This window comes from Orycteropus afer, unplaced genomic scaffold (genome assembly GCF_000298275.1).
Source record: "Orycteropus afer afer isolate SDZICR_OR568_19922 unplaced genomic scaffold, OryAfe1.0 scaffold00170, whole genome shotgun sequence".
In the NCBI taxonomy this organism is placed as follows: Eukaryota; Metazoa; Chordata; class Mammalia; order Tubulidentata; family Orycteropodidae; genus Orycteropus; species Orycteropus afer.
In genome coordinates, this window is record NW_006921757.1 from 6,201,149 (window position 1) to 6,225,026 (window position 23,878).

A 23,878-nucleotide genomic window follows, 5' to 3' on the forward strand; every position below is an offset into this window, starting at 1 on the left:
AATTAATTTCACAATATATGAATTAAAATTTCATATTCAGACAATAAATGTTACTAAATTGTGCATATGAAGAATGTAGAAATGGCAGATGTTCTGTTACACATTTATTTATCACAATAAAAATATTTCATGTTCAGGATGGTAATGAGTCATTGCATGGGAATGTCATCAGAGCATCTAGGAACATACATAAAGCTTAGTTTTCATATGTATCATATATAATGAGAAACTTAAGATGGATCTTCCCAGATTAGTTTAAGGACCTTGGGACCAAATACATATGCGTGTGCCCACATACATCCACACACGCTTGCTTCCTTGCCATCTCTCTCACATGAAAGTTGGAATGTTTTGACTTTTAATCTAAACCAGTGTTGTTGCAGAAAATATTTTATTCCTTTCTTTTCTAGACTCGTTTATTCTGGGTATATATTCAGAATTTTTTGTTTAGATTTTTATGTAATAACACTGTTAGATTCTTAAAGTAATTGTTGTAGGCAGTTGTTGAGTATCAAGGCATTGTATCACTTGCTGTAGGCAGTTGATTGTTAATAGTGACGATCCCCTGAACCCTGCCATTTCTGATCATTTCTCCCATCATTAGCTAGTTTTGTAATAAAAGAACCACCCTGTTTGTCTAATGTAAAATTCTTATTCTCACTTACTACATAACATACGCACTGCCGTGGAGTCGGACCCAACTCATAGCAACCCCTCCTTGGGTTTCCAAGGCAGTATCACTACAGAAGTCGATTGCCCAACCTGCCTTATGAGGAGTGGCTGGTGGGTTTGAACCACCAGCCTTGTAGTTAGCAGTCAGATGCCTTAGGCACTATGCTACCAGAACTTCTATTACATAACATAGTTTTCTGAAATTGTGAAAGAAATTTAAACTATAGAAATGTTGCACGTTTGTGATTTAAATCTTTTTTCAAGTTGAAGCTCCTTGTAACAAATTTGGCAAAGTGTCGTGAGAGTTGGAGGAAGTGGCCGTCTTGGTTTTGGGCACTGTGGTTGTGGCTGATATGTGTGGAACTGGCAGGCGCTCCGAGAGGAGCACTGTCTTTTCAGGACTCATGGCAATGGGAAGGGCTGCAAGTCTTATTCTTATGAACCTTTGTTCTTTATTAAAGTTTTTGTTTTGAAATAATTTCATACCTATGGAAAATTTGCAAATGCAATACAGAGAATTTCTGTGTATCCTTCATCCAGATTTGCCATATGTTGACATCTTTCCATGATTCTCTCTCTATATGTGTGCATACATATTTTTTCTGAATTCCTTCAGTCTAAGTTGCAGATTGGACAGTGTTTTGTTCTGCTGTGCATGGGGTTGCTATGAGTCAGAAATGACTCGAGGGCACCTAACAACAAGAAGTTGCAGACACAGCGTCCTTTAGAAGTACTTCAGGGTATATATCTGAAAATCAAGGTCATTCTCTTTATCTGTCATTATCAAAATCAGAGTGTGATTTTTAATTAAATAAATATTGGTGTACATGAGGGCAGTAGAGGGGAAGTATAGGCTTATAAAACTATTTTAGGAGCTGAACGAAATTAGAGTCTATGTAATGGATAAGAAATCAATATAGAAAATTACTCTATTAGGGTATTTTCTATGGTTTAACTGAATTACATAAGACATACACAAAAGGAACTTCAGAAGCACAAAAGAAAAGCAGACAGTCATGTCAGTCTACCAAAGAGAGGTTCTGGTGCACTAACTGAGGGGCAGTGGGAGTGAATTCATATTCCAGAACACATCCCTCATCTTAAAATTCTGCCCTTGATCGAGAAGGTTCTGAGGATGAATGTGTTTGTGCAGTAACTCAGTACTACAGTAGCAGCACAGACGGGCCTAAGACAAGACAGGTTCTGTTTCTATAAAAGTTAGTACGGTATATATTGTTTTTAATTAACGGATTTTAACCTTGATGTTACTGGGCTAATTAGAAATAGATTTATTTTCCTAACCATATGTCCTTAGATTGTTTTTCAATAATATCTTCTTGATTATAAAAGGCAAGAAGTAATGGAGTTGATTAGTTTTAATCACTTTAAAGGAATGGAAGGAATGTTTTTAAAAACTTAATTAAGCTACTGTCAATCTAGAGTTTAGGAGATAGTCATTTTTTATATTGCCTAATATTTATATACTAAATGTTATGAGTGTAAGCTATTCTTGCATTCACTGTAATTACTCTAAATCAGGAAAATGGTATGACTTGTAATTTTCAGATTAGGCCAGTTGGAGGTAAGAAGGGGGGGGTGAAATACACATATTTAGACTGATGATGTGATTGTAACTTATTTTTGAAAATTCAGTTACTGAAAATCACTTGATTAGATTTCATCAGTGTTAAAATATTTTATGTTGCGTTACAATAAGGTTTACAATGCCTTATGGGAAACCATAGAATTGTTTCAAGAGTCTTTATTTTTTAAGCATATATTTTAAGAATTTGTTTTAAATTTATAGTAATGTTTAAATGTAGATTTTTAGGTTTCTTTTTCAGTTTGTGTATATATCCAGATGATGTTTTACAAAGTTGATATTTGGTCCTTTGGCAAGGGGATTTCCATGATGGAATTTTAGATACTATTAGATGACACATTTTGAAAGCTATAACTTTGTGTTTTCTGATTAGAAAGTAAAGTAAGGAGATTTTCATAGCTTTTTCCTGGCATCTAGTTTCCAAATTGCTTTTCTTTTTAGAAATGAATGGTCTGGCAGGATCATACTAAAAACACACTGTTAATTTATATGAGTTTTCCTTAGCAAACAAATTTTTTCATTTAATTTTTGAATTTGTTGACCTAGTATTTAATGCCTGTGGGTGATACATGCAAAATTTATTTTTCCCAAGTTTTCAGTGCTCAGAGTTTGGGGACAGGGAGCCTACCCTATGGAGCTATTGTTCTGAGATTGAACTTGCACAAGAAGACTGGTATTTTGAATGCACTCAAGGTATACCCACATTCTTCAATCTTTAAGCCCACTATCCTAGTAAACACATTTTTCGTGCTTCTAAGTTATCTTTATAATTTTTAAATGGCTCTTCTTGTAGAAATTTTCAGCTGCTTTGTATCCTATTTATATATAGTAAGACCATGTGTGAAATTCAAACATGTTTGGTGTGCAGGAATTAAAAGCATAGCATTAAGTGTTGTTATCTGGGAAAGTCTTTTGGAACCTTATCAGCTACCAGCTGCCTTTGAGGTAATTCCAACTCATGGTGACCCCATGTGTGCAGAATAGAACTGAGTAGTACTGCACTCCATAGGGTTTCAAGTCTGTGACTTTTCAGTAGCGGATTACCAGGCTTGGGAGAAAAGTACCAAGAGCTCCAGTTAGGTTCGAACTGCCAGATTTTGGGTCAGTAGTTTAGTGCTTTAACCATTTGCGCCATCCAGAGACTCCTTAAAGCGTACTAATCAGCTACTGTCTTTGGGAAATTGAGACAGTAGTCACTCAGATCATTTTTCATAACCTCATTACTGCTTACAATCTTTCTTCCCTCGATTTCATTATCTTTAGACAGGGAAATACAAGAATTTACCTGCTAGGATGATGATGTGTTTAAATTGTCTAGTACTGTAATTGTTGTTGTTGTTATGTGATGTTGAGTCAGACCTGACTCATAGCGACCCCCTCCTTGGGTTTCTGCGGCAGTATCACTGCGGAAGTAGATTGCCCCATCTTCCTTCCGAGGAGTGGCTGGTGGGTTTGAACTGCCAGCCTTCTGATTAGCAGTCAAGTGCCTTACACTATGCTACCAGAGCTCCCACTGTAATTGTTAGTTGCCATCAAGTCAGCTTTGTTTCACAGTGACCCTGTGTGGAACAGAATGAGGCGTAGGCCAGTCCTGCACCATCTTCACAGTCATTTGCATGCGTGCATCTGATGTGGTCACTGTGCTTGTTGACTCTTTTCCAACCTGGGGGCTCACCTTCCAGCACCACATCAGATTGTATTCTGATCCAGAGAGTTTTCCTTGGCTCATTTTCAAAAGGAAATCGCCAGGCCTTTCTCACTTAGTCTAGAAGCTCTACTGAAACCTGTCCACCAAAGGTGACATCGGAATTTGAAATACCAGTGGCATAGTTTCCAGCACCATGCAACACACAAGCCACCACAGTAGGACAAACTGGCAGATGGGTGGTAGAGCATTATAATTAGTAACTCTAAATCCTGCTTTCAAGTTTGATATAATACCTATAGTAAAGTACTTAACAGCTTTAAAGCAGGTGACCATTGGTTATACTATTTCATGGCTTAAATGATCACTTTATTGGGAAATGATATAATGTAGGTGTACAGAATACAGAATCTAAAGTCACAAATTGCACGGTTGAAATCCCAGCTCTTCCACTTAGCTGGCAAATTCCTTATTCTTTATAGTCCACATCTTAGCTGGGTAGTTCTGGTTTGGTGTTTCTCCAGAGGTTGAAGTCAAGATGTCAGCAGGGGCTGTGGTCATCAGAAGGCATGATGACTAGGGCTGGAAGATTCACTTCCAGGAAGGCTCATTAGTGCCGGTTGTTGACAGGAGACTTCATTTTGTCACCATGTGGACCTCTGCACAGGGCTGCATGAGTCTCCTTGTGACATGGCCACTGAATTTTCCTAGAGTGAGTGAGCCAAGAGAGGGCAAGGCAGAACCTGCAGTGTCTTTTATGGTCTGTCCTGGGAAGTCACACTTTGCTTCCCAGACCTCTGATTTATATCAAATTTGATATAGCATAACTGGCTTTGGGATCTTAAATGATACAGTATGTAGAACTCAAAAACAACTACAATAAATTATCAGTTTATTTAATCGTGTTTTCATTTCTTTCAGTGAGTTTGAGATAAGATTTCTTGAACTTATCATTTGTTTTCAAAGTAGCATTTCTTAGACTTTAATGTACAGATGGATCACTTGAGGATCTTGTTAAAATACAGATTCTTTTTCAGGAGATCTGTGATGGTCCCTTCGTTCTGCCTTTCTAACAAGCTCTCAGCAGATGCAATGCTGTTGCTCCATGGACCACACTTTCAGTAGCAGGGCTTCTCTTTACCCATTAAACTTTCCGTATTTAGAATTATTTTCTTAGGATAGATTCCTCAAAAAAGGAATTCATTATGTAATAGCACAATTGTTTTCCAAAAGGATTGTATTAATTATACTCCTACCCAAGTCTGGGTTTTGAAAGCAAAGGCTGTCTTCTCACTGTACTAACGATCTTGTGCCGTCGTCTCATCTGATTCTCTTAGTAACTCCTGAAGCTGGGGTGATCGTCCTTGTGTTCCAGTGAAATGGAAGAGAGGTGTGATGGAGACTGAGTGACTTTAGGGACACACAGCCGGGGAAGTCTGATTTCACCCTGCTCCTCCCCACTACACAGCTCTGTTTCCTTCAGTCTTTTTTGGGGGGTTAATGAGAGTTACCTTGGATTGGCCACTTATGATCACTTACTGAAGCCAGGCACAGTGCTTAAATATTTTACCATCATTTTCATATAAAACTCAAAATTCTGAGGTCGATGCTAGCAGGTGGCAGAAGCAGTCAGAATTACTTCAGTGTATTGAAAGTGTCCATTTTCTTATGTCTAAGTTGATGAAAAAGTGAAGTTAAAAGAATAGTTTATACAGGACTGTTCCCCTCTGTTCCAGCCACCAGCTTCCCTTGTGGCCGTCAGTACCTGACACATCTGAAACTTGTAGATTGTCAATAGTGCACTCTCTCCGTCCTCCAGTTCCTCCCCTTGCTTCCCATTCTCCCACCAAGCCACGGCTGTAGGTGGAGAGCTTGGCTTCTCCAGATGGCTTGGCCCTCAGCCCTGCAGTACAGCGTGCTGTCGATGGAGTTGCACAGGCTGCCTTGGTGGCAGATACTGCTGTTGAAGAGATTGCTGGTGCCCACTCCAGCCATTACTATTGTTTCTGAGTCTGCTCCATAAATATGATAGTTTGTAGATACAAACACCACCTCTAAATGTCTGACATTTGTTACATTATCTTTAATTTCTGGTGCTGGTAGGAAATTCTTGTTGTTCTTCTTTTTAAAAAAAAACATTTTGTGGCTTGGAAAAAAAATCTCTCTGCTGTCGAGTTGGATCAGACTCATAGAGAGGCCTCCTTGGGTTTCCAAGGCAGTGTCTCTGCAGAAGTAGATTGCCCCATCTTCCTTCCGAGGAGTGGCTGGTGGGTTTGAACTGCCAGCCTTCTGGTTAGCAGTCAAGTGCCTTAGCCACTATGCCACCAGAGCTCCCTAGAGTAAGATATCAAATGTACTGTTTCTCTAAAATTATAAAATAGGTCTTGAGATTTCAGTCTTCGTGATTGCAGACCTTTCTCTCTGCATGCTGCTTTGAGATCTGCTTTAAGAGAGCTGCCGTGAGCACGATGATGGCATTACCATGGCAGCTCGTATTTACTAGGTATGGTCTCCAGTACTGCTAAGCAGACTACCTATGTTATTTAATTTGACCCTAATTTTAGGAGATATACCATATTATAATTTTGTAAATGAAGACACTGGACTTTTAAAAAGTTTGTTGATATACATGAAGTCATACAGCTAGAAAGTGGTAGAGTCGGGATTGAAATGCAGATCTGACTCTGTATCTGCCTGAGGTCTTAACCTCTGTGATTTGCTTGGGTAATAAATCAGCAACATTAGTTCCTGTCCTGACGTATCAATATTCAGTTAGTGGGCCTGAAAAGGATAGGAAGCATAATTTTGTGCCGTCTGCCAAATTTAATCTTGAGACAATAGTTAAAAGATCTTCCTTTCTCCTGAAATCTTAAAGGATTACATGTCTTGGCTATTTGCAATGCTGTGTTGACCGTGGGCTTATAAGATTAATTCTGTCTGTTTGTTATGCATTTCTACTTAAACATAAACGTACAAATTCTGTATAGTTTTCCTCTAGAACCTTGAGTGTTATTTTGAACCTAACGGCTATAAATTTTGTCTTTTGCAGGCTATGTCATCGGCAGTGGTCCAGTTATATGCAGCAGATCGGAATTGTATGTGGTCAAAGAAGTGCAGTGGTGTAGCTTGCCTTGTTAAGGACAATCCACAGAGATCTTATTTTTTAAGAATATTTGACATCAAGGTGAGTTTGGGTTTACTTTCAAGTCTGTAAACTGTAGGTAATTAGGTTTTGTGCCTTGGCTATAATGGGATATGATTCCTTTTTTAAAAAAGGTATTCCAGTATGTAATATTTAAATGATATTTATATTGCCATTAAAAGGGTACAACTTGGTTTTAGATGCTGAAGTAACAAATGGGAACATGCCTTAAGCCAGATCAGGAATCGCTCCCATGTGTCATTAGAGCTACTGTTTTGTTTTGTTTTGTCTTGAGCTTTCTTCACAATCCTTCCTTTTCTAATAATGTCCCTTTATTCCATTCTGTCCACTACAGACTAACATACATACTCCTTTCAGGGAACAGCAGAAGTCTATTTTAGTTTGGTATGTGCTGGTTATCATTTACTTCAGCTCAGGTTTAAAGCATTATGCGATGTTTTTATTAATGTATTTGCTACCCATTTTTCTTTATGTTGTTTCTCAGCAAGGTACATTCATATTTTTACAGGTCTGTATCCCTAACTCAATTATAAACTCATCTTGTCCTAGTTTGTATGCCTTTTTTTAGGGATTTATCTCTTAACAGTGACCACAGAAGTAATTATCATTTGCCAAGGTCAAGTCTCCATTATTTCTTTTAAAACTTTTCTCATCGGTAAGCCTCCACGGTTAATACTTAAATGTGGCAATGTAGTTGACATACACACACACACAGCCTTAAATTCCTATTTACTGTCTGACAGTAGTCAAGCTTTCTTTTACATCTCTGGGCTTTGGCCTCTTTATTTTTAAGATGGGATAACTTTCTGGGTCGGTTGAAAAGTATTTTACTAGGATTGAATGAGACTTAAGTTACTGTACTTTGCAAATCAGTGCTTATTAATATCCACTGCTCCCTGCCTCCGAGAGAGCTCAGAGATGTGACATGCTCCGGTTATCAGCAGTGGCTCACTCTAGCAGTGATTCTGGCGGACGTGCAGCACAACCACAGAGTGAAAGAGATCCTAAAACGCATTGATACATTTCCCATCCCCAGTGAGAAACAGTTTAGAAATGAAATACACTTGCAGCTCCATTGAGAAGAATGGATTCCATTATAATGATTATAATGTCATAGTGCATTTTAGATAATGTTAAATTATAATCTAGATAGAACTTTGCACTTCAGTTGTTGTCGTTATGTGCCGTTGAGTCGGACCCGACTCATAGCGACCCCTCCTTGGGTTTCCAAGGCAGTATCACTACGGAAGTAGATTGCCCCATCTTCCTTCTGAGGAGTGGCTGCTGGGTTTGAACCGCCAGCCTTCTGGTTAGCAGTCAAGTGCCTTAGGCACTACGCTACCAGAGCTCCTTGCACTTCAGTACAGGGCTGTAATTAAGCTTCCCCAACCACTCATTTCCAGGTGTAGGTAACCATTGTGGAACACTCATTATTAACAATCTCAGGTATTGAGGCTAAATGTATTTCTTACATTACAGCCACAGATGTGACAATCATCCATGCCTCTCTCATCCATAGCTTAACCATGGTGGGCTTTAATCATCAGTGTCTCTCTGCAGTATGATTGTTATTATTAATTCCAGTGTTTAGATAGAAGGCCATTCTGTAAAAGTTAGGAATTCAAAGATTGCTAATGAGTGGTGAGTGCAGAGACAGCATTTCTGATCCTCACAGTATCTACAGAATTGAGAAAAAAAGGATGTAGTATTTCTGTAATATTTGGTAAACCAAAAACCCAAACCCAATTCCAACTCATAGTGACCCAGTAAGACAGAGTAGAATTGCCCCATAGGATTTCCAGGGCGTAGCACATATTATTGATGAAACTATTACTGGTAATTAGCGTATATACAATTCATTCTATGTAGTATCAATGATCTAATAATTGTTCTAGTTACAATTTTGACTGTATTTAATAATTGTTCTAGTTACAATTTTGACTGTATTTGAAAATGCTTAATAGGATTACAGGGAGCTCTGGTAGCCTTTAGCTGCTAACCAGAAGGTTGGCCGTTCTAACCCACCAGCTGCTTCATAGGAGGAAGTCTACTTTTGTCAAGATTTCAGCCTTGGAAACCCAGTGGATGTTGCTATGTATTGGAATTGACCTAATGGCAGTGGGTTTGGTTTGTGGTTAATAGGATTATATCTTAGCATACTGAATTAAACTCATTTGATCTGTAGGTTTTATGAATAGAAGAAACCTTACCTAGTGTTTTCAGTTATTAAGAAATGACTGATCAACTAAATTATGTGATATGTTACTTGTATACTATACAGATATGTGGCGTGTGTATATGTAAAAGCTGTTGTTAATAGTAAAAATTGCTGTAATATGAATCATCTGCTTTCCTTCCAGTCCTAGATAATATTTTTTTGGTAACTCTTATTTTAATTTCTACTTTTTTTCCAGGATGGGAAACTATTGTGGGAACAAGAGCTATATAATAACTTTGTATATAATAGTCCTAGAGGATATTTTCATACTTTTGCTGGAGATGTAAGTTATATTTTCTTTTATTGACCTATATAACATATTTGCTTTTATAGTTGTATGGAAAGCATTTATGAGCTTTTTGTGAAATATTGTATAAAAATATGAAGAATTCTTTTATTTATTTATTAACATTTTATTGTGATTTGGGTGAAAGTTTACAGAGCAAATTGGTTTTCCATTCAGCAATTTATACACATTTAGTTTTGTGATATTGTGATGCCCACAATATAACAGCACTCTTCCCACTTCCCCCTGTGGTTACCATTTTCCATTAGTCCTTCTCTTCTGTCTGTTCCTGCCTTTTGAGCTTTATCTTTGGGCGAATCATTTTGTTCTCAAATGATTGGTTGTTCAGAGAGGTGTGTACCTCCCTGATGTCTTTGTTCACCTTATAGGCCTATTAATTGGCTGAAAGTTGAGCCCCATGGGCTAAGTTCAGCTCCAGGACTGTCAGGGCCATACTCACGGGAGTTCTTCCAGTCTCCAGACCAGTTATTCTGATCTTCGTTACGATTTTGGATTTTGTTCCCCATTTTTCTTCCGCTCTAACCAGGGCCTCCTATCATGATCTCTTTCAGAGCAGTCAGCAGTGCCGGCCATGCACCATCTAGTTCTGGTCGCAGGGTCGGGGGGCTGAGGTTTGCGTGGTCCGTTAGTCCTTTGATCTAATGGTTTCCATGTATCTTTGATTTTCTTTACTCTTCTTTGCTCCTCCTCGGGAGAGACCAGTAGTTGTGCAGCTCACAAGCTTTTAAATGCCAGTTGCTGCCAATCAAAGTAGGATGTAGAACATTGTCTTTATGGATTGTTATGGCAATTGATCTTGATGTCCCTTGAGATTGTAGGCCTAAGCTCCTAAGCGCAGTGATTCATTGACTTTAAGGTGTTTGGTTATGGCTAAAACCTTTTTATAATCTTGCCTCCTGTATGCTCCACTATATTCCTGGATATATTTGTGGCACATGTAATACATATGTAGAAATATCCTCTGTCAAACCTTTATATATTCGTGGGTATATTATTTTTAGAAACTTCTTCATAGATTATTATAGCTAATTAGGAAGAAATTCCTAAGATTTCAGGGGCCATAAAAAAAGGGAGATTGGTGGGTAGATTTATAAAGACTGCAAATAGATCTGCTGTGGTAGAAAAGAGATTATTTTTTTCCCATCTTTATCTTAACTGTGTGACTTTGGGCAAATAGTTTAACCTCTTTGAACCTTAGTTTTGTTACCCATAAAAATGAGCCCTAAATGTCCAATAATTCAGTAACTTGAAAATATTGAATGGTATATGTTGTTGTTTGCTATCAAGTTGGACCCAACTCATAGCGACCTCTCCTTGGGTTTCTGAGGCAGTATCACTACGGAAGTAGATTGTCCAACCTTCCTTCCGAAGAGTGGCTGGTGGGTTTGAATCACCTGCCTTCTGGTTAGCAGTCAAGTGCCTTAGACACTATGCTACCAGAGCTCCTTGAATGGTATATTTGTTGTTGTTGTTGTTATGTGCCGTCGAGTCAGCCCTGACTCATAGCGACCCCTCCTTGGGTTTCCGAGGCAGTATCACTACGGAAGTAGGATTGCCCAACCTTCCGAGGAGTGGCTGATGGGTTTGAACCGCCAGCCTTCTGGTTAGCAGTCAAGTGCCTTAGCCACTATGCTACCAGAGCTCCCATATATAGCCATTCGAATTATTTTGTGGAAGAATAGTTGATGACAAGAGTGGTAAAATAGAGTAAAAGGGAAGGGGAATTTTAAAAATTAACTGTATGAGTGGGGAAAATGTTGGAAGGATGTTTATACTAAATGCTCACAGGAATTGTCTGAGTGAATGGGTAATGGGTGATTTTAATTTTCTTTGTTTTGCATATTTGTCTTTTCTAAATTTTACACATTGGAGAAAAAAAAAAAAAGGCTTGAATTAAATGATATATCCATCCCTTCATAAAGCATTTTCTCCTCCAACTTATTTTTCATATTTTTCTTGATGGGATGGAAGAGAGAGAGAATGTGTGTGTGTGTATTAAAAGCTAATAAATAATGATAATAAATAAATTTTCAAAAAAACCCACTGCCATCGAGTCAGATCTGACACATAGTGACCCCTCCTTGGGTTTCCAAGGAAGTATCACTACGGAAATAGATTGTCCAACCTTCCTTCCGAGGATAATAAATAGTGATAATAAATAATGCCAGTGTATTTCTACATTTTAATAATTTACCTAATAAGACATAATTTCAGTGCTACCTTTCTCTAATTGACCTGTAAAATAAAAGCATTGAGTTTTAAAGATAGAGTTGACTTGCATATTTGACAAACATTTCCAGTGTTTTCTAGCCCAGATTGTTTTCAGACTCTACTAAACGATCAAATTCAATTTACTTTTTTTTTTTGAAAGATGAAATATTTGGTTGAATACTTGAGTATCTACTGTAATAGGTAACTTTTCCTAACAGTATTCTTTTACTTTACCTTTTCTGTGCTTTTGCCTTAAAAGTTAAATTGCTAAGGTTATAAGATTTTTTTATTGACTAGTAATGTCAACCTTTCTTCAGAAATGTACTTGTGTTGGTCATCATCTTTTTCTTTATATAAAGCTAAATCTGTGCTTTTTGTTGTTTATTCTTTTGATTAAAAAAATTTCAGACTTGTCAAGTTGCTCTTAATTTTGCCAATGAAGAAGAAGCAAAGAAATTCCGAAAAGCAGTTACAGACCTATTGGGCCGACGACAAAGGAAATCCGGTAACCTTTTTTTTTTTTTTCAATTTCTTAAAACAGGGACAGATTACAGTTTGTAGGCCAAATATGGCCTGTTGCCTACTTTTGTAAATAAAATTTTATTGGAGCACAGCTGTGTTCATTCACTTATAACTTGTCATGCTTTCTTTCATAACACAACATAGATGAGCAGTTGGGACAGATTGGATGGCCTGCAAAGCCTAAAATACGTATTATTTGGCACTTTGCAGAAAAAATTTGCCAATCCCTACCTTGAAAGAAATATTATTTTCATTCAGAAATAGTTGTTCCAGATGTACAGTAGAACCCATTTTAATAACTTTTTTTTGTTGATAAAATTTTATATATTCTGGCTCTTAAATTTGTATTTTTATGGCATTGTTCATAACTTTCAAAGAAGAATTTTATGTATTTTATACTTTGTGAACAAAGACTTCCAGGTAGGACTAGAAGCAAATAAGCAGAATTGCAAATAAGAGCCGTAAACATTGTTTCACTTCTGTTTTGTCCCTAATGCTGTAAATTATAAAACCATAAGAAACTTAATGTAGTTCATGAGATGATTCCAATATATGAAACAATTACAGAATGATGCAGACTAGCAGAGAGCTTTTGGTTCATTAGTGTAGAACTGGTGCTGAGCAGCAGTATTCTAGACATTACTATTGTCAGGTGAGAGGAAGGTGATAAGGAAAGGTGAACCTCCAGCAACATGGTTGTCTCATGCAGATCAGTATTAGGAGAGAGATCATGTGGGAGTTGAGATCAGCAAATCAATCCCTTAAAACTCACATGCCCTCATACTGCTTGGAAAGTCTTTATGCATTTTCAGGGGTACATGTTATCTTAGTTTTAAGATCTCAGTATTCAAGGACATAAACTAAGGAGAAGGAAGATACTGGATTGAAAAACAGGCATGTAAAAGTAGGTATTTCATTGCATCTTTACTGTCATTTCAGTGGCGTTTTAAGAGGGAGGTGAAATTAAAATTAAAATTACTGAGTTGTTCTTTCCCTGTGGCCATCTTACTGTCACCCACTTGTAATGGGTGACTTGGAGAATTATTATGGGCTATTCTTTTTTGTTACTTCTTTTGAAATAACATTTACCACTAGATTCCATGCTAGGGAAGGATTTAATGTTGTGTTATTGAAACTCCAACTCTAAGGGTGATTATGGTTCCAGTGTCTGTTTCTGTGATGTACTGTGGTGGGAGGTCAGGGTCTCGCTGGCTCCTCTCAGTCAGAACATGGGATACTTTCAGTATAAAAAAGAGTCAAAAATACATCTTAAAGTATTAAAAAATTGGCTTGGAAATTGGTTTGGAACTTAAAAGATACTTTTCAGCTTCTCACCTGGTACAGGAGTTGTTTTATATATAAAACAACTAAACTTTTGGGCAGTGTTTCAGAAGCAGAAAGGTCACAACATTAAGGAGACAGCCAATTCATTGTTGGGTAGCCCTTTATGCTGAGCCTAATGCCAAGGTCCCATCTCTTTAACTTAGGCCTATGGGATCCAACTTGGAGAGCCACAGAGAATTTGTCTATTTCCCATTCCTCACAATAGGTGTTTGATATTGAAAGCCATCTATCATGTCCTCCTTATGCCATAATTACTAAGTCTAATCAGTTCAAGTTTCTTGAACCATTCTTCATAAGATATGGTTTATAGACTTTTCATCTTGAGTACTGTGGTCTGAATCCAGTTCAGATTTTTATGTCCTCTTCAAAATGTGGTCTCCAGAGTTGAACACACTTTTCCAAATGTAGTCTGACTCAGACTGGGATACTTCAACCTTCCTTGACTTGATTTAAACACCATTCTGATGTTTAGCAAGTACTTCACACCGCTCCCATTCAGTCTTCTTCAACCAAACCCTCAATACAAACCCTCCCTTTTTTTTCTGTATGAGTTGCTCTCAAGCCAGAATGCTGTTATATATTTGTTAATTGCTTTTTAGAAATTACATCTGAACTTTATTTATCTCAATATATTTTCGTAATTGTTTCATCTACCAGTGTAAGAAGTATTTCTTTTCTGGATGCCGAGGTAGCAGCACCTTGTAAATGGGGGCTTGGCATTTATTGACATCAATAGGACTTGCTTAGTCAAATGTTTCAGGAAGGTACTTTATCAGACCACCAGATGGAGTAATACATTTATATTTCCCATTGCTAGGATTTTAAATTCATCTGCAGTTAAATTCTGTTGACTTTAGTTTGTGGTTATTTATTAAATCATTATTTAATTACATCAGTTATTTGTGTACACATCTTTCATAATTTAGAAAAAATTTCTATTTAAAAAAATTCTTGAAGATTATATTTGTTTAAAGTTCTTCAGCTACTCTTGAACTTTCTTAAAGCCAAAATAGTGTCTTGTTCTGAGAAAACCTGGTATATAAGAATATAAATGCAAGGAACTGCTGATAGACATTCTCCTGGTTTTCCTCCTCCCTTATTGGTTGCAGCTTGTCAGTATTTTCACTGGTCTGGGTCAGTGCACAGACTTCTCTGGGAATTCTCCTTCCCTTTCTGCTTTGAATACTATCTATATGCTGATAACTCCCAGTGCTGACCTCTCCCCTGACCTTGGACTCTGTCTTCTCAAATTGGATGTCAAAATAGCATTCAGATTTCACACACCTGAGCAGAACACTTGATTCTTGTCCCACACCCCAAAATGTCACCCAATCACATCTGTTCCTGAGTCTCCTAGCTTCTTCATTGCAGTAAAAGGCATTTGCTCCACCGGTCACTTAGACTCAGATCTCTGGTCCCTCATAAATCCTATTGGTAAGTCCCATTGACTCTAAGAAATATCTCCTGAATTGGATGACGTCTCATCACTTTTGCTGCTACCACCCTAATCCAAGCCACCATCCTCTGCTGTTTCTCTGCTTCTATTCAAGCCCCGCCCCCATCTCTTTTCCACACAATAGCCAGAGTCTCTGGTAGCATAGTGGCTAAGTCACTTGCCTGCTAACCAGACGGCTGGCGGTTCAAACTCACCAGCCACTCCTCGGAAGGAAGGTTGGGCAATCCTACTTCCGTAGTGATACTGCCTCGAAAACCCAAGGAGGGGTCGCTATGAGTCGGGGCCGACTCGACGGCACATAACAACAACAACAACAAGCCAGAGTCAACTTTCTAAAACATAGATTATGTCACTTGCTATATTCAAAACCCTTCAAGAGCTTCCAGTCATGTATCAAATAAACTCTGTAGTCCATGGTCCCACATGTAGGTGGGGACCCTGCATTATCCAGCCTCTGGCTCTCCTGACTTACCCCTCTATTCTTCTCTCACCCACTGCACTTGTCTTCATGATGTTCCTTTATGCTGTACCTCCATAGGGCCTTTGGCTATTTTATATATTGTTCCTTCCTCACTTCATTCAGATGTCTGCTCAAATGTCAGTTCCTAGAGAAACCTTCTGTGGCCACCTGTATACATCCACTTCAGAATAAGACATCGTTTATGGGAATTAACTTTTTAAATTGATGTTACATGTATCTAATAATGTTCTTTTATTTTCTAACAGAGAAAAAACGAGACCCCCCAAACGGTAAGCACTTTGATACTTACTGGTCAAAAGATTTCAGATGATTGCTTAATCCTTACAGAGAAATTTATTGTACATGGAATATCTACTGTGATCAAATATAGTTTGATTATGGTTTCTTGTGTTCTTATTTTAAAATGACAGGTGAGACTTAAATACGTGATTATTTCGCTTTTTTTCTAGGATGAAAGAATACGTTGGGTGAAGATCACTAGTGACATCTTAATTCTATATTCATAATTGACTAAGTTTAGAATCTATACAGCTTGGTCTTAAAGTCTTCTTTAAAGGCAGTATATTTTGTCTAGCATATTTATTAACTTCTTACTATAAGATTTATCCTTCTTCTTTATTTTAAAACATTACTTCATACTGGTACTGTGAAATGAGCCCTCAGTTCAGTATTCCTTCTTACTGTGACGGTTTGTGTAGAACTAAAAGCAGCTGCAGAGAATTGGCTCTAATTAATATTTATGTATATAAATTTATCATAACATCCACGTTTATATATATATAGATAATTAAAGTGCTCTGTTTTGTTTTGTTTTTAATTACTGGATACTAGGGAATAAAAATTAGATATGAAGATGTAAAAGACAAAGTTCCTTATCTCTTGGGCAGAGATTCTCATCTTAGATTCTGGAAATCCTCCCCGAAATTGTGCGTTGAATTATTTAAGTGTATACAAGCAGTCTCCGGATTACAAATGATACCCATTCCTAACTGTGTCTAAAGTCTTTAAGTGGGGTTTGTGAGTGAGTCAGAAGAGGTTCGTACAGTTCATATTTAGCCTTAATTTAGTGCAAGAAAAGGCTCAAAACCTTTCAGTGATTTCAAAGGTGCATGTGAAGCAAGTGAAAGTGATTGTGATGAAAATGTGATGCAAGTAGTAGTTGGTTAGGTCGTTTCAAAGTGAGGGCAAATTTACATAACATTAAAGGGCAACTGGAGTCTGTAAGGCTGCGTGTTCTTTTCTCTAGAGAGGATCTGTAGCTTTCATCAGTGTAAATGGGATCCCTCATCCTGTGAAGGTAAAGAATCACTGCTCAAAATGCCTTCATTATGGGCATTGTGGGGGGGACTGTAGTTGCCCAGTTCCCTTTTAACAAAAGCATCTCACATCCTCTCATCAGAACTTAGAATGGTTCATTCTAATACAGAGTTCTTAAGATGAGGTGACTTGGTGATTTTTTGTTTGTTGGTGGAGTTTGTTTTATTTTAAACAAGAACATACTGCCTTCTGATATGGGCCTTTGTTTTCTTGATATTGAAACATGAAGCAAATATGAGTATTTTAGTTTTGGGATTATATTTTTTATTGTTTGTTGCGTTCGACTCCGACTCAGGGCACTCCAGGTATGCAGAGTAGAACTGAGCTCCGTGGTTTTCGGTGGCTGATGGTGAAGCAGGTACTTTCTTTGAAGGTGCCTCTGGGTGGGATCCAACCTCCCGTCTTCATTAGCAGCCGAGCACAATGACCGTTGGCCCCACCCAGGGTCTCCGTTTGGATTATATAGCTTACTAATTTTTTTTAATGGCTAACTATAGTTCAGTAGTGCTTACTCTGTGACAAGTATTATATACTTTAACTTTCTCTTTTACAAGCAAATACTAATACTTACTTATTGACACACAATAAATAAATAGGGCTATATGGAAATTAAGGAGCTCTGGTGGCACAGTGCCTAAGGCATTTGAGTGCTAACCAGAAGGTTGGCAGTTCAAACCCCCCAGCCACTCTGCAGAAGGAAGATGGGGCAATCTGCTTCCATAAAGATTTACTGCCTTGGAAACCCAACGGGGGTCACTGTGAGTCAGAATCGATTGGATGGCTGTGAGTTTGGTTTATATGGGGATTAAATGAGGTAATCACAATGCTTAGCATAGTGCTAATACATAAACCAGAAAACAGACCCACTGCCACTGAGTCAATTCCCACTCATAGTGACCCTATAGGACAGAGTAGAACTGCCCCATAGGGATCCAAGGCTGTAAATCTTTATGGAAGCAGACTGCCTCATCTTTTTCCTGTGGAGTGGTTGGTGGGTTCAAACTGCAGCCTTTTGGTTAGCAGCTGAATGCCTTATCCACTGTACCACCAGAGCACCCTTGCTAGTACATAGTGGGAATAAATGTTAGTCATTATGATAAAGATGATGCAGTAATAATAGCAGCTACTATTTAATGGTCATTTATACTAAGGCACTTGACTGCTAACCAGGAGGCTGGCAGTTCAAACCCACCAGCCACTCCTCAGAAGGAACATGGAGCAATCTACTTCCACAGTGATGTTGTTGTTGTTGTTGTTTGCCATCGAGTCGGCCCTGACTCATAGCGACCCGTCCTTGGGTTTCCAAGGCAGTATCACTACGGAAGTAGGATTGCCCAACCTTCCTTCCGAGGAGTGGCTGGTGGGTTTGAACCGCCAGCCTTCTGGTTAGCAGTCAAGTGCCTTAGGCACTATGCTACTTCTGCCTCGGAAACCCAAAGAGGGGTTGCTGTGAGTCGGGTCCGACTCGACAGTACGTAACAACAACAACACCTGCAGGCACTGCTCAGCAATCTTATAAAGTAACTCCTATAACCCTCACTTCATGTTATAGATGGGGACACTGGGGCACACAGAAAGGTGACTTGCTCAACGTCACATAACTAGTTAGTTAAGTGGTAGAGCAGGATTCAGTCTCATGATGTGACACCAGAATCTGGCCCCTTAACCACTATGCTGTATGTTAAGGTGATTATGAGGGAGAAGCGGAGACCTACCTAGAGAGAGGAAAAACATGCCCCAAGTTACACAGCTAGTGAGTGGCAGAGGCCCAGGAAGCAGAGGTACAGCTGAGTCACGAATCACTCATTTGTTAACTTTTAGTACATTACTTTTTTTTTTTCCTTGATGTGCTTAGGAGTTTAGCCTCTTTCTGAATTTATTAAATTATTTTGCATTGTATGACCAAAAAACCAAACTCACTGCCGTCAAGTCGACTCCGACTCATAGTGACCCCTCCTTGGGCTTCCAAGGTGGTAAATCTTTATGGAAGTAGATTGCCCAGTCTTCCTTCCGAGGAGTGGCTAATGGGTTTGAACCACCAGCCTTCTGGTTAGCAGTCAGATGCCTTAGGCACTGTGCCACCTGAGCTCCCGAATACCAGTGTGGAAGACTTCCTGTTGTTGTTGTTGTTGTGTGCCATCGAGTCGGACCCGACTCATAGCGACCCCTCCTTGGGTTTCCGAGGCAGTATCACTACAGAAGTAGATTGCCCCATCTTCCTTCCGAGGAGTGGCTGGTGGGTTTGAACCGCCAGCCTTCTGGTTAGCAGTCAAGTGCCTTAGCCACTATGCTACCAGAGCTCCCGGAAGACTTCCTAGTCAAGGTATATTAATATCAAATATTATTAATACCAAAATATCATTAAAAAACAAAGTTACATAGCATGTATTACTAAAATCTGCTTATTTATTAATGTGTAAGTTATACGTATGACATGGTATTAATACATTGAATAGCAATAAAGAATGAAATTATACATAGAAGTTTTAATAAGTGTTCCTGCTCTGTAGTGGTCTTGTATTCCCCACTGGGGAGACCACTGTTTTGGAGGAGGCAGATTAGTTTTCTGCACCACCACTAGGTGGCAGTGGTACCTTAACCACATCATGTAGTGTCACTTTGGATGCTCTGTTTCAGATCCTCGTTTAGGTTATTCATTTACCAGACCTTCTCAAATCAGAGCTTTTGGAAAGACACTTTCAAAACTTTACTTTTTTAAAGAAATGTCTCTCTGCCTTATATAAGCTCATTAGATACTCATTGCCTGCCCAGAGTTCACTTTTTTCATTTGCCACTTTGGAAGCAAATATTTAATTTGATTTGAGGACACCATTCCAATAAGCAAATTTTCTAACCCTTTCAAACTCTAAAAGAAAATGATTGTTTTCTGAGGAAATGACCTGGTTCTTTAACCTCTTGAATGTGTAGGAAATTGTTTCTAACTTCTCACAGTTGTTACTTGGTATTTATTAAATGATGAGCTTCTGGACTACAAACCGATAAACTGATAAACAAATAATACAGGATGACGTTTGTCAAGCTAGAATTACTAGTCACCTTGTGGTTTGACTTTTGTGTAAAAGGTAGAATAGTTAACAGAAAGGGTGGTAGACAGGGAACTAAGATGCCAGTGTCCTTGCTGCCTCTGTCACTAGTTATGTGACTAAAGGTAGATCACCTGACTTTTCTAGACCTTAATATTCATCTGTAAAATGAACAGTTTCAAAAAGAAACACTATAGTTTTCTATCTGATACTAGGTTTCTATACATCTCTATATAATCTGGAATTTCCTATATGAACTTAATTAAATGATGTTTTAACCAGTACTTAGGAAATCTGTGTATAATAACTCTAGAGAGAGAATACCAGGGCTTTATACTGTTTGCAGATGTGCCTTATGTTGGGGTTGAAGAAGCAGCAGCGTAGTCTGCCATAATATGAGTTGAACTTTGATACTGCTTTTACATGTAATTTATATTTTGTTCTTGTCCTCTTCATCCTTGAACATGAGACACAGCTGAGTTACTTTCTCTAGTGAGTTATGAATTAAGCTTACAAGATCTTAACTTCCTTATTGCCTAGAAAAGAATTTACTGGCTTGGATAATTTCAGCTGTTAAACTTAACTCTGTCCAACTTTCTCACCATTTAGACCATCTGTAGATGGTGTAGTGCCTAAGGCATTTGACTGCTAACCAGAAGGCTGGCAGTTCAAACCCACCAGCCACTCCTCAGAAGGGAGGTTGGGCAATCTACTTCCATAGTGATACTGCCTCGGAAACCAAAGAGGGGTCACTATGAGTCGGATCCGACTCGACGGCAGTGCGTGCTTACATAGTGTAATGGATTGCTTTCATATAAGCTAAAGCAGCATGCAAAATTTTATCTTCTTTGTTTTCTCCTGAAAACTATTATGGTTGGCTTTTTTTTTTTTTTTAATGACGATTTTGGTTGTTCTCTCAAGTTGCTGTTTGAACACCTATTTCAGTAAGAGTGTGTATATACAATGAGGGGATAGCTCTGATAGTCTTAAGTCTGTCTAACTCTGTCTTAAATCAGTTCCCAAATTCTAATAAGTATAAAGATAAGAGAGTAAACAGTAATTTGCAGTATCTTGTTAATGCTAATTGATGTGGATAAGTTAAGAGAATGGGCAAAAGGAGGCAATGAGAAATTAAAATAGATCAGTAGTTAAATCCATGAAGGTATGAGTGTGACCCCAGTCCAGCCCTCTGACACCCAAATTCTGGGTTCTCAGTAAGGCCTTTATTTTGTGAAACTAGGAGCTCTGGTAGCATAGTGCCTAAGGCACTTGACTGCTAACCAGAAGGCTGGCGGTTCAAACCCACCAGCCACTCCTCGGAAGGAAGGTTGGGCAATCCTACTTCTGTAGTGATACTGCCTCGGAAACCCAAGGAGGGGTCGCTATGAATCGGGGCCAACTCGACGGCAAATAACAACAACAACAACAGAGTCAACTCTAAAGCATGTATCTAAACAAATTCAAAAAGTCCAGGTCTTTACTATTTAGTCAGCCTTTCAAGTCATACTGCATTGTGGATTTAACCTGTTTCTCAATCCAGTTGTTTTTAGGTTATTCTTCACATTGGATTGGTTTTTAATGATTTTATCCATTATTATTCACTAACTTTTTTTTTCTCCAAGAAGAATGTCTTTATTTCTTGCCAGAGAGAATTTCCTGTGAAATTAATTTTTACTAAATTATAAATAAAACTTTTAGACATACATTTATATAAAAATAAACTTTGAATATTGAGGAAAGATAGCCAACCTTCTGTGATTTTAGAAATGCATATTTTGTTAAAGGATGACTTGTTCGGTAAAGCGGCAGATGGCTTGAATGATTTTATTTTAGCTCTGTTCCATTTTCAATAGTAGAGTTGGGAGAGAGAAAATGGGTTATATAATTTACCCAAGAAAGTAAGCATTTTTCTTTAAAATAGGTAGGGTAAATTGGAGGTTTTCAGTACAATTAAAGGATTGCAATCAAACTGGCATTTAATGATTACTTGATAATACATTCATTAACCTAAAGTGTCTTAGGATTTCTATTTGCCACTCTGTGATTGGGTTGGGGTCCCCAACACCACCTTCAGGGTTGGTAATTAGAAAGAACTCACAGGACTCAGAATATAGTTACACTCATAGCTAAGATTTATTACAATGAAAGATAGAAAGCAGAATGAGCGAAGGGAAAACAGCCTATGGGGTGAAGTCTGGAGGAAGCGACATGAAAACAAACTTCTAAGAGTCACATAGCACTCCTGCAGTGAATTGTGACAACACATGTAAAGTGTTGTCTACCAAGGAAACTCATTAGAAAGTCTTGTGTTTCTAAGAGTCAAGATGTATATACACTGATGGGGAAAATACTGCTGTACTGAATCATGGCAGTTTCAGAACAAATACTAGTAATAATTTTATAAGTACTTTTTTCCTCATGGACTAGTAAAATTGAAACAGTGAAAAATTGAAACAGTTAACATTTTTTTGTTAAATTTAAAACAAAGTAAGTTCTCTTTATTTAACTTTGTTGTTGTTCAATCTATACCACTTTACAGTGCTGGATGTGAGACCATTATTTGAGGGGTCAGATCAGTTAATCTTAAATTCTAGTTGAAAGTTCATATTCTTCATGAAATATAGTTATAAAAATAGAAATTTGAAATAATGTATCTGTGGTAATACATTTAAGAATAAGTATCTATGTTTTATCCGTTATATATAAAAATCTAACATGTGGGTTTTAAAAAAATTTCAAATAGCTCATAGTAATGAAATATAGTTCTACTTTAAAAACATTATTTAAGTCAAAATTTTAATTATATGTAATGATCTTAAATATTATCCAATTCATATTATTTTGGCTTTCTTTCAGGTCCTAATCTACCCATGGCAACAGTAGACATAAAAAATCCGGAAATCACAACAAATAGGTTTTATGGCCCACAAGTCAACAACATCTCTCATACCAAAGAAAAGAAGAAAGGAAAAGCTAAAAAGAAGAGATTAACCAAGGCAGATATTGGAACACCAAGCAATTTCCAGTAAGATGGTCCTTTTGTTGTTCTTGTCTTTACTTTTGATGTATTCATTGCTACTTTTGGTATTTAACTTACAAAAAATTTTAACTTTCTTTTTGGGAGGGCAAGCCCTTCATTCATAGCTTGTATTACTTTTTGAAATACAGGTTTTATTGGGACTTTTTTTTTTTAAGCAGTCGCTCAGTAGACATTCTTTGTATCTTTGTTTATTTAATTTTCTACTCCTCAGAAAAGAAAAAGTTATTTCTTCAACTAATTGTTAAACATGAAAATAATTTCTTTCTTTTTCTATAAATAGTATTTGGAAATTGCCTAAAGGTAGCAAACCTTTGTTATTTTTCCATTTTTTGAAACATTTTCTTACATTTATTTCATTTGCTTATTATAAAACTTCTATTTCATTTTTGTAAATGCATGTATTCTTAAGCTAGGATGCTGTCATGCAAGAATACATGCATAAGGAAATGGATGCTCAGAGAGATTGTGCAAAAATTTTAAGACTCAGTAGCAGAGCGGAGAACTGATAATAGCTAAAGCAAATGGGAGAAATGAAAAGATAAGAGAGCTGAACAGAAGATTTCACAGAACAGCTTTAGAAGACAAACTCATTTATTATAATGAAATGCATGAAGACTGGAGTTAGAAAACCAAAAGGGAAGAACATGCTCAGCATTTCTCAAGCTGAAAAAACTAAATAAAAAAATACAAGCTTCAAGTTGTAGTATTGAAAGATTCTATTGGCAAAATATTGAACGATGCAGGAAGCATCCAAAGAAAACGGAAGGTATACTCAGAGTCATGGGAGCTCTGGTAGCATAGTGCCTAAGGCACTTGACTGCTAACCAGAAGGCTGGCGGTTTAAACCCACCAGCC

General features: G+C 37.7%; 1 protein-coding gene across 1 annotated transcript in view; it reads left to right on the plus strand.

Moving 5' to 3' along the window:
• The window catches only part of WASL (WASP like actin nucleation promoting factor), a 122,704-nt gene that overhangs the window by 50,308 nt on the left and 48,518 nt on the right, over positions 1-23,878 (plus strand). The window contains exons 2-6 of the mRNA XM_007946748.2: positions 6,970-7,104; positions 9,498-9,584; positions 12,228-12,324; positions 15,868-15,891; positions 22,840-23,008. Of these exons, the coding sequence (XP_007944939.1) occupies positions 6,970-7,104; positions 9,498-9,584; positions 12,228-12,324; positions 15,868-15,891; positions 22,840-23,008 (512 nt within the window). The remainder of the gene's footprint in view (positions 1-6,969; positions 7,105-9,497; positions 9,585-12,227; positions 12,325-15,867; positions 15,892-22,839; positions 23,009-23,878) is intronic.